The 12,265-nt window shown below is 41.8% G+C and overlaps 1 protein-coding gene across 1 annotated transcript in view; it reads right to left on the reverse strand.

Annotated features, from left to right (window-relative positions):
• The window catches only part of LOC123729587 (inactive dipeptidyl peptidase 10-like), a 202,867-nt gene that overhangs the window by 168,124 nt on the left and 22,478 nt on the right, over window positions 1-12,265 (reverse strand). Inside the window, exon 5 of the mRNA XM_045704877.1 lies at window positions 11,173-11,247. Within this exon, the coding sequence (XP_045560833.1) occupies window positions 11,173-11,247 (75 nt within the window). The remainder of the gene's footprint in view (window positions 1-11,172; window positions 11,248-12,265) is intronic.

Here is a 12,265-nt window from a genome sequence, read left to right on the forward strand (position 1 = left end):
ATCTACTGTAGAGAGAGCCTGCAGAGTTTTGTCATACTATCCAGGTCTATGCCCAAACATTTCAAGCTTCTACTGTTAAAGATTAATCTCTCCAGAAATAAGTCTCTCACTGTTGTCGCTTGTTATAGACCCCCCCTCAGCTCCCAGCTGTGCCCTGGACACCATATGTGAATTGATTGCCCCCCGTCTATCGTCAGTTCGTACTGCTAGGTGACCTAAATTGGGATATGCTTAACACCCCGTCTGTCCTACAATCTAAGCTATATGCCCTCAATCTCACACAAATTATCAAAGAACCTACCAAGTACAACCCCAAATCAGTAAACATGGGCACCCTCATAGATATCATCCTGACCAACTTGCCCTCTAAATACACCTCGTTTTCAACCAGGATCTCAGCAATCACTGACTCATTGCCTGCGTCCATTATGGGTCCGCGGTCAAACGACCACCCCTCATCACTGTCAAAAGCTCCTAAAACACTTCTGCGAGCAGGCCTTTCTAGTCGACCTGGCCCGGGTATCCTGGAAGGATATTGACCTCATCCCGTCAGTAGAGGATGCCTGGATGTTCTTTAAAAGTGCTTTCCTCACCATCTTAAATAAGCATGCCCCTTTCAGAAAATGTAGAACTAAGAACAGATATAGCCCTTGGTTCACTTCAGACTTGACTGCCCTTGACCAGCACAAAAACACCCTGTGGTTTACTGCACTAGCATCGAATAGTCCCCGCGATATGTAACTTTTCAGGGAAGTCAGGAACCAATACACACACAGTCAGTTTGAAAAAGCTAACCTTTGCTTTCCTAACAGAAATTTGCATCCTGCAGCACTAATTCCAAAAAGTTTTGGGACACTAAAGTCCATGGAGAATAAGAGTAACTCCTCCCAGCTGCCCACTGCACTGAGACTAGGAAAACCTGTCACCACTGATAAATCCACGATAATCGAGAATTTCAATAAGCATCTCTCTACAGCTGGCCATGTTTTCCACCTGGCTACCCCAACCAACAGCTCTGCACCCCCCCGCAGCAACTGGCCCAAGCCCCCCCCCCCCGCTTCACCTTCACCCAAATCCAGAAAGCTGATGTTCTGAAAGAGCTGCAAAATCTGGATCCCTACAAATCAGCTGGGCTAGACAATCTGGACCCTCTCTTCCTAAAATTATCTGCAGCCATTGTTGCAACCCCTATTACTAGTCTGTTCAACCTCTCTTTCGTATCGTCTGAGATCCCTAAAGATTGGAAAGTGGCCGCGGTCATCCATCTTCAAAGGGGGAGACACTCTAGACCCAAACTGTTACAGACCCATATCCATCCTGCCATGCCTTTCTAAAGTCTTCGAAAGCCAAATGAACAAACAGATGACCGACCATTTCAAATTCCACCGTACCTTCTCCGCTATACAATCTGGTTTCTGAGCTGGTCACGGGTGCATCTGTGCACCTCAGCCACGCTCAAGGTCCTAAACAATATAACTGCCATTGATAAAAGACCGTACTGTGCAGACGTCTTCATCAACCTGGCCAAGGCTTTTGACTGTCAATCACTGTATTCTTATAGGCAGACTCAACAGCCTTGGTTTCTCTAATGACTGCCTCGCCTGGTTCACCAACTACATCTCAGATAGTTCAGTGTGTCAAATCGGAGGGCCTGTTGTCCGGACTCTTATCTGTATATATCAGTGATGTCGCTCTTGCTGCTGGTGATTATTTGATCCACGTCCACCATTCTGTATACATCTGGCCCTTCTTTGGACACTTAAACCTCCAAACAAGCTTCAATGCCATACAACACTCCTTCCATGGCCTTCAACTGCTCTTAAATGCAAGTAATCGACCCGCCCGCCCGACTAGTGTCACTACTCTGGACGGTTCTGACTTAGAATATGTGGACAACTACAAATAATTAGGTGTCTGGCTAGACTGTAAACTCCCCTTCCAGACTCACATTAAGCATCTCCAATCCAAAAATAAATCTAGAATCTGCTTCCTATTTCGCAACAAAGCCTCCTTCACTCATGCTGCCAAACTTACCCTCGTAAAACTGACTATCCTACTTCGGCAATGTCATTTATAAATTCGCCTCCAACACTCTGCTCAGCAAATTGGATGCAGTCTATCACAGTGCCATCCGTTTTGTCACTAAAGCCCCATATACTACCGACCACTGCGACCTGTATGCTCTCGTTGGCTGGTCCTCGCTACATATTCGTCACCAAACCCACTGGCTCCAGGTCATCTATAAGTCTTTGCTAGGTATATCCCCGCCTTATCTCAGCTCACTGGTCACCATAGCAACACCCACCCATACCACACGCTCCAGCAGGTATATTTCACTGGTCATCCCGAAAGCCAACACCTACTTTGGTCACCTTTCCTTCCAGTTCTCTGCTGCCAATGACTGGAACAAATTGCAAAAATGAAGTTGGAGACATGTCTCCCTCACTAACTTTAAGCGTCAGCTGTCAGAGCAGCTTACTGATCACTGTAGCTGTAAATAGCCCATCCTACCAACTACCTACCTCATCCCTATATTTGCTTTTGTTTTTCTGCTCATTTGCACATCAGTAGTTCTACTTGCACATCCTCATCTGCACATGTCACTCCAGTGTAAATTTCTAAATTGTAATTACTTCGCCACTATTGACCTATTTATTGCCTTACCTATTGTGTTATTGTTTATCCCATGTAACTCTTTTTGTCACACTGCTTTGCTTTGTCTTGGCCAGGTCGCAGTTGTAAATGAGAACTTGTTCTCAACTGGCCTACATAGTTAAATAAATGTGAAATAATAAAATAAAAAATATTAGCTAAGCAGAACCTAACTTCAGGCTGGTACAGTAAAAACACGTTAAGGATAGCATCTCAGGATAACATCTACATCAGCCAGACATTTCTTCCCCAGTTCTATGTATCCATAGAAAAAAAAAGCATAGACTATCACAACATATACCCTCATCAGGTCCATATCATCCTCTGCATTCTGAATAGGTTCTTGGGTTATCCACTTCTCTACCCTACTCACCATCTTCTGGTCCTTGGTTCTATCGGTCCACAAATCTTAGGATGTAGACTACTTTATGCAAACCAGTATCTGAATGAATACAACTCGTGTGTGAATGTGTGTGTTGCAGAGCTTCTCTCATGTTCCCCGTTTGAAGTTCATGTTCCACGGTTTTGAAAGTTGGCTCCACACCAAAGAGCCTGAAAGGAAGGGCTTTTATGCGCTCCAAAAGAATGAGAGAGAGAGAAGCAATATAGACAGCGGGAAAAGATTTGTGGAGTGCTGAAACCAAGTTGTGTTGTCATGGACACACTGAGAGACATAGGAAAGAGTATGCATTCAGACTGAATAAACATTCATATTTTAATAGGTTTTGCTGTAAGGTCATGCTTTTTGACAGCAATTTATTATATTCCATCAGTGCATTCATTTTGATGAAATGTGTAAGTGGCATTGGTGTCGAAGCTGTCCCTGTTTATTGGGTATTCAAATGTTATTCAATGTTGGGTTTGGAGACTTTATGCCTGTGGTACGCTATGACATACAGTTCAAGTGAAGTATCGGGAACAGAAAGTAGGTGGTTATTCCATTGAAATACCTGATTCGACTGGGGGGTCATGTTTTAGTGAAACACCCTTAACCCTGAAGAAATACCAAATAATTTATACAACAGCTTTTTAATAAAGTTAGATCATTAGAGAACCATCAACAGTTTCCAGATTGCATTCAGAAGATCAATCTGTTGCTAGCGTTTAGCCGACAAACTATTTTTGTTTGCAACCAAACTATTGGATAAGCGGCCGTTTGAGTTCAAGGTTTCCCCTGGATACCACCTATATTTTCTTTCACCTGAGCCTCTTGCTATTATGAAAGAGAGAATCACTGAACACAAGAATGGGAAATGGTTTCTGATAGAGAAAGTGCATATTGGCAGAAACTAAATATTGCAAGGTATTTCATATCATTGCATGCTGTTAATTATTCAACCAAGTGGAACATTTAAATTGCACATATCAAACAAATACAATTTTGATTAGATATTAAACGATAATTGCTTTCTCTGAACAGTTGTTTTTGTAAAATTCTGGAAAACGTTTATTGGATTGTTTACCCCAATTACTTGCAGAGACAATACAAACTTGAAGATAAGTAAAGGTTTGATTGGATTGACCAAAACAGCTTATAATAAATAAACAGCCTCATTTTCAAAACTCTTAAACAGGGCAAAAACATGTATTTTCGCTCTAGTCAAATCACAATGAAAAATCACAAGATTGAGAACAAAAGAACCTTCAGTGTGCATACCATTAGCCCAAAATTGCCAGAAGTAATCCCGGTAAAATGGACTTAACTTCCACCATCATGTGAAGCTCTATGGTCAGGAATGTACATCTACTGTCAAGTGTGGGCCCACCAAAATCCACCGTCTCCCCGTTGTGCCTGAGTCCTGGACATCAACACATGCCTGCCTTCTATACTGAAGTGTTGCTCCAAGTAAAACATTTTTTTAAATCCCATCAAAATCCATCAGTTTAAGCTTGAGATGTTTTTTTGCATTGGATGCGTTTCAATCCACGGGACTCGGTGTTGAAAGGTGGCAGAGCTAGAGCAGTGTTTGTCAGACCATGTGACATCCCGAAAATCAGACTTAATGAAAATGTCTGAAGCGGCCAAATAGTTTGACATACAAACTATTATGACCATTAGATGGAAAGGGGAGACTCTCGCAAACAAGATGGGGTTCTACGACTCCCACAAGTGTCACAGGACTCGTCTGAAGGTAACTGGTACCAGTTTAACAAAACTAATGGAAGTATGAAGGTAGTATTATGCCTAGCCCAAAAAAGGGTTAAATATGTGTAAAATACAAAATTACATACATACATTTTAGTGCAGTCGGAAAGTATTTAGAACCCTTCACTTTTTCCACATTTTCTTACATTACAGCCTTATTCGAAAATGATCATTTCTCTCATCGATCTACACATACCTCATAATGACAAAATGAACAAGTTTAGAAATGTTTGCACATTTATTAAAAATAAAAAACAGAAATGATTTACATTAGTATTCAGACCCTTTGCTATGAGATTTGAAATTGAGCTCATGTGCATCCTGTTTCCATTGATCATCCTTGAGATGTTTCTAAAACTTGACTGGAGTCCACCTGTGGTAAATTCTATTATTTGGATATGATTTGGAAAGGCACACATCTGTCTATATAAGGTCCCACAGTTGACAATGCATTGTGGAGCAAAAATCAAACAGCGAGGTCGATGGACTTGTCCGTAGAGATCTGAGGCATGATTGTGTCGGAGGGCACAAATCTGGGGAAGGTTACCAAAACATTCTGGCAGCATTGAAGGTCCCAAAGAACACAGTGGCCTCCATTCTGATATGGAAGAAGTTTGGAACCACCAAGACTCTACCTAGAGCTGGCCGCCCGGCCAAACTGAGCAATCGGGGGAGGTGAACAAGAACCTGATGGTCACTCTGACAGAGCTCCAGAGTTCCTCTGTGGAGATGGGAGAACCTTCCAGAAGGACAACCATCTCTGCAGCACTCCATCAATCAGGTTTTATGGTGAGTGGCCAGATTGAAGCCTAAAAGTCACCAAAAAGAACTCTCACCATGAGAAACAAGATTCTCTGGTCTGATGAAACCAAGATTGAACTCTTTGGCCTGAATACCAAGCGTCACGTATGGAGAAGCATGGTGGTGGCAGCATCATGCTGTGGGGATGTTTTTCAGTGGCAGGAACTGGGAGACTACTCAGGATAGAGAAAGATGAACAGATCAAAGTACAGAAAGATCCTTGATGAAAACCTGCTCCAGAGCACTCAGGACCTCAGACTGGAGCAAAGGTTCACCTTCCAACATGACAACGACCCTAAGCACACAGCCAAGATAACGCAGGAGTGGCTTCGGGATAACTCTCTGAATGTCCTTGAGTGGCCCAGCCAGAGCCCACACGTGAACCCGATCGAACATCTCTGTAGAAATGTTTAAAAGCTGTGTGTTCAGACAAGGGACTCCCCATCCAACCTGACAGAGCTTGAGAGGATCTGCAGAGAAGAATGGGAGAAACTTCCCAAATACAGGTGTGCCACGCTTTTAGCGTCACACCCAAGACTCCAAGGCTGTAATCGCTGCCAAAGGTGCTTCAACAAAGTATTGACAAAAGGGTCTGAATGCTTATAATTTTTAATACATTTGCAAAAAAAAAAAAAAAACTTTATGGGTTATTGTGTGTGTATATTGATGAGGAAAAAACATTTTAATACATTTTATAATAAGGCTGTAACGTAACAAAATGTGGAAAAAGTCAACAGGTCTACACTTTCCAAGTGCACTGTTTATACACACACACACACGACCAAAAGAATGTGGACACAAGCTCATCGAACATTTCATTACAAAATCATGAGCATTAATATGGAGTTGTTCCCCCCTTTGCTCTTATAACAGTCTCCACTCTTTTAGGAAGGCTTTCCACTAGATGTTGGAACATTGCTGCAGGGACTTTGCATTCAGCCAAAAGGTCGGACACTGATGTTGGGCGATTAGGCCTGTCTCGCAATCGGCATTCCAATTCATCCAAAAGGTGTGCGATGGGGTTGAGATCAGGGCTCTAGGCAGGCCAGTCAAGTTCTTCCACACCAATCAACAAACCATTTCTGTATGGACCTCACTTGTGCACAGGGCATTGGCATGCTGAAACAGGAAATGGTCTTCCCCAAACTGTTGCCACAAAGTTGGAAGCACAGAATCATCTAGGACCATTGTATGCTGTAGCATTAAGATGTCCCTTCACTGGAACTAAGCGGCCTAGCCTGAACCATGAAAAACAGCCCCTAACCATATTCCTCCACCAAACTTTACATTTGGCTTTCTGCATTGGGACAGCGTTCTCCTGGCATCTGCCAAATCCAGATTCTTCCGTTGGACTGCCAGATGGTGAAGCATGATTCATCACTCCAGAGAACGCGTTTCCAATGGCGGCAAGCTTTACACCACTCTAGCCAACGCTTGACATCGCGCATGGTGATCTTAGACTGTGTACAGCTGCTTGGCCATGGAAGCTCCCGATGAACAGTTATTGTGCTGACGTTGCTTCCAGAGGCAGTGTGGAACTTTGTAAGGAGTGTTGCAACAGAGGACAGACAATTTTTATGCGCTACACACTTCAGAACTCTTCTGTCCTGTTCTGTGAGCTTGTGTGGCCTACAACGTCGCGGCTGAGCCGTTGTTGCGCATAGACGTTTCCACTTCACAATAACAGCACTTAGTTAACCAGGGCAGCACTAGCAGGGCAGAAATTTGACAAATTCACTAGTTGGAAAGGTGGCATCCTGTGGTGGTGCCACGTTGAAAGTCACTGAGCTCTTCAGTAAGGCCATTCTACTGCCAATGTTTGTATATGGAGATTGCATGGCTGTGTGCTCTTTTTTATAAACCTGTCAGCAACGGGTGTCCACATACACTATATACAAAGGTATCTACCTTAATTTCCTTATACTCTTGCACATCAACTCGGTACTGGTAACCCGTGTATATAGCCAAGTTATCATTACTCATAGTTTTTTTTCCTTTTGTTATTCTATTTCTATAATTTTCTCTACTTTTCTCTCTGCATTGTTGGGAAGGCAGAGGCATTTCACTGTTATTTCACACCTGTTCTTTACAAAGCATGTGACAAATACAATTTGATTTATCAGCATTTCATAACATGGCACAGCTCCAAATCAGTTAACATGGCACAGCTCTTTGCTAATCTCACCAGGAAGCAGTGAAGACATCTTGGCACAACTTCTGCAGCCAATTAAAACCATAGAAGTGATCTCTTGTTCATGGAAGCCTCCTTAACATACCTCAGTCCAACAGCACATTCTGATCATTAAAGCAACTAGGCCAGCATGTGTATTTGACTGACTGGTCAAATTGCTCTCTGTATGAAGTGCCTGTAATTGTTGCAAATTGTGGCAAAGGTTCAAATCTCACATGAGTTAATACCCCCCACCATTTGAAATGTAGATTTATATTGGGTTAGTGTGTTGAAAAGGGATTTAGCCTAGAGCGAACAGCTTGAAAATGAAAAAGTTATTTAATTTCAGCCTTGTACAAACCCTGCTACTGCCTAAAAATCATATTGCATAGGCCATATTACATGGACGTGTACACTTAATGTAGGCTTATGTTTTGTATGCATTTTTGTAATCTGCTTTGTTTTGTTTTATTTCACTCGAGTATAATCCAAAATTCAAAAGGCACTCGCACATCTGAGCAATCTTTTTTGCAGGTGCATGGTAACAGTTGAACAAGATGAAGGAAAAGGAAACCGCACACTGCTCTTGATAGCATCACTGATCTTTAATAAGCTTACGTATCTGCCGCACGGCCTTCGTCAGAGCTTTGGAGGATAATCCAAAGTTTACCGTAGAAATAGTTTGCAATCGGTGTCATCCTACAGATGGCAGTATTTCAGCTTGAATTGACAGTCTTAATGTAGAAAGACACTTGGCTGTCGTTACTATATTCTTATGTAGGCTACACTTACATGCAGGCCTACAATTTTTTATAGTTTATGCATCATTATAATAGACTTTTTGAATCGAGCATCAAGGACCGACATTTAATTTTTCCTCACCAAAAAAGCTTGATGCGATGTGGGCTCGAACCCACGGTTAAAAAGCACTATCAATTACAAGGCAACCGCTTTAGCAGTGTGTGCCACCTAGAAGTATTGAATATATTTGACGAATCAATAATCCTATTCATTTTTTTTGACAATGTTCGATAAACTCTTATGACCTCTTATCGTTTTCCATAAAAGCATGCGTGTGACACAAACAAAAATGTTGATTTTGTCATGTGGGAAAACTTGAAAATGTTGTCTAAAGTTAGTAGTAGCTAGTAGCCTAGCCAAGGATGCATCAGTGCAATAATGGCACACAACATTTGGATACATATGTAACTACTGCCCAGTTATATAGCCAAGTGCTGCAAAGAATGACATAGGTAAATTCCAGTTGGCCCGAACAGAGCAGCACGGCTAGCCCTTAAATGTACACAGAGGGCTAATATCAAGAACATGCATGTCAATCTCTCTTAGCTCAAAGGAGAGATTGACTGCATCACTACTTGTCTATGAGAAGTATTGATATGTTGAAAGCACTGAACTGTCTGCTTAAACAGCTAACACAGCTCAGACACCCATACATACCCCACAAGACGTGCCATCAGGGGTCTCTTCAGTCCCTAACTTCAAAACAGTGAGAAATGTACAGTATATAAAGCCACGACTACATGGACCTCCCTTCCACATCAGATAACAAGCTAGCAGTGAAATAAAAAAAAAAGAACACACCTCACGGCACAATGTGGACTGTAACGAGACACACAGTAATATTGTACATTTGTATAGTGCACAATATCTTGTGTGATGCATGTTATTTATAATGTAGACCAGGGGTATTCAACTCGTACCCTACGACAGGGTTTCTCAAACTCTGTCCTCGGGACGCCAAGGGGTTCATATTTTGTTTTTTGCCCTAGCACTACACAGCTGATTCAAATAATCAACTAATCATCAAGTTATAATAATTTAAGTCAGCTGTGTAGTGTTAAGGCAAAAAACAATACGTGCACAACGTTTGGGAAATGCTGCCCTACAAGGTCGGGAGCCTGCTGGTTCTGTTTTACCTGATAATTACACATCTGGTGTCCCAGGTCTAAATCAATCTGTGATTAGAGGGGAACAATGAAAAAAAAAAATCGAAATGGCTTCGATGTCCAGAGTTGAGTTTAAGGGACGTAGACTGTTTTGTTGGGATGTGTTTTGTTCCTGTTTGGACCCTATGAAGAGTAGTGGCTGCCTTGCAGCAGCTAATGGGGATCCTAATAAAATACATTAAGGCCTCTTCTAGAACGCGCTGTCCTTGTTCTCTATATTTGTTGTGTATCTCAGGGAGAAATCAAGAAGAATGCATTACGGAAACACAGGAGACCAGAGACACAGGCCCAAAACCATTCAGTCTCATTAATGTAGGGAAAGTGTGTTATACAGTACCTCAGCTAAACGTGTTATCATGAACTTTATCAGGTTTTCAAGTATAATCAAGGGTTGGAACTGGTTCACAGAACAGAAAAACAGAAAATAACGATATTTTTCAAGAAACAGACCCGGGAACGAAAGTGATCGATACTTTTCCAGAACTTAAAAGCATGGAAAATGGTTAACGTTATTTTACGTTTCAGGCATTTTTTTTGTCCCACAAAGAAATGCAACAAAGCACCTATGCAAAGCCCTTAAACTTACTCGTGTCTGCTTGCAAGCTTTCGCCAGTGTGTGTGCATGTTTAGGCTACCTGCCCCTTCCAAATCATAAGCTACTGTACTGACGTTACAAGCATGATTCAGAAGATGGGAAGAGAGATTTTTAATTAACTTCAGAAGAATGGATGAACTTTTTCAATGCTAGTTAAGGATACTATGGGACTAGTCATCACGTTTCACAATGGATTTATTAACTACAAAAAGGTAAGACGTGTTTTTAATTCTGGGGCCGCTCTGCACACTCAAGCTTGTTAGCTCAAGCATGTTAGCTAGCTTGCTCAAGCTTGTTAGTTAGCTAGCTCAAAGGACATTCAAAGTTGCGCCATAGAAGCCGCTCCTCCTAGGTATAATTCTGTGGACTTACTTCAGACAATGCATGCCATAAGATGCCCTGCGTTTCAAGCCTCAACCCTCTCTAGCCCTTTCCCCACCCGCAAAATTTCAGTCACATTTTGAGCCATACATTACACTTGTCTGTCCATCACACATGTACACATGTAAACAACTAGCTTGCCTGCTCTAAAAAAAAAAATCTCTAGCCGCACTGATTGGTGAAGTAATATATTGAGTTAAATATAACAAAAAAAACTATTACACAGGTTTAAAAAGGAACAGAAAGGAACAATATTAACCAGTACTTTTTGGGAATTGAACCAGTTTAGAACGTTATTTTGCTGGAACGGAACAAAAAAGAAAGTGATTCTGTTCAGAACGAAACTATCGGAAAATATCAATATCAACCAATGTTGGCTTTACATCACAACCAATCTGGGACGAGGCTCCAGATGTGTCTTATTTTGACGATCCTCAGCACATTAACAAGAGTCACTTACCTCTTTAATATCATAACCCAGAAGAACAAAGTTGAGATCTGGAGAAACCCCAAACTTGGAAGCCTTAAACGTTGCCTAAAAAAAGAACGGAAACACGTGAACAAAGAGATACTGTGACTGTTCACTTACAGTTTGTTACATTCACCAACAAGAAACCCCAAACTGTTGCGCAAACAGAAGTAGAAACTAACAACCAAAACGAAATAGGTGGGGTTCTATAAGACACTGTAATAGGGGTCGTTGAATGGAGACCAAGACGCAGCGTGTATAGTGCTCATTCTGTTTCTTCAATGAATACACTTAAATAACAAAACAACAGTCCCTTCAGGTACTCTAGACTAAACGGAAACAACCACCCACAAAACCCCATGAAAAACAGGCTGCCTAAGTATGGCATCCAATCAGAGACAACTAAAAACACCTGCCTCTGATTGGAAACCATACCCGGCCACAACATAGAAAATACAACATGGAACGACAATCTAGACAACCCACATAGAAAACAGAAAACCCAAAATACATAGACAAAAACACCCCCCTGTCACGCCCTGACCAATCTACTATGGAAAAATGTGACAGACACTCATGGGGGTGTTCACTGAATGTTGACTAGCAACAAGAAACTCATTACATTTGCCCCAGACAACACAAACCAAAATAAAAACCCACACCAACTTATAATATGGAGTAAAAAATAAGTGCCGCAAACCAAACCCAGGGAGATACAAGACAGAAAGGCTTTGTTTATCAACTTAAAGATGCAGAACTACAAAGAGTTACAGCTTTTCCAACATTTCTCATGGCAACTGGCGCACTGGGCCAGCCGCTCTTAAATATCACCTGTGCCAGCACAGGTTAAACACCTTCTGACTAACGGGATGGCAAGCCAGCACAGGTGTAACTGAATAACGAGGTGGCAGCAATCAGTGCACCCAATGTGGTAACGTCCAACCTCAAAATTTAAATGGAAAAAAACAAAGCCCATAACAAGTAACATTTCATGTGGGAGTAGAGGGGTATGAGACGGTGGATGTTAGTGCCAAGCAGGCTCTTAAACATCTTAATATTGAGATCGAATTGTCAATCAGTAAAG

The sequence above is a fragment of the Salmo salar genome, chromosome 21, assembly GCF_965601325.2.
Source record: "Salmo salar chromosome 21, fSalSal1, whole genome shotgun sequence".
NCBI lineage: Eukaryota > Metazoa > Chordata > Actinopteri > Salmoniformes > Salmonidae > Salmo > Salmo salar.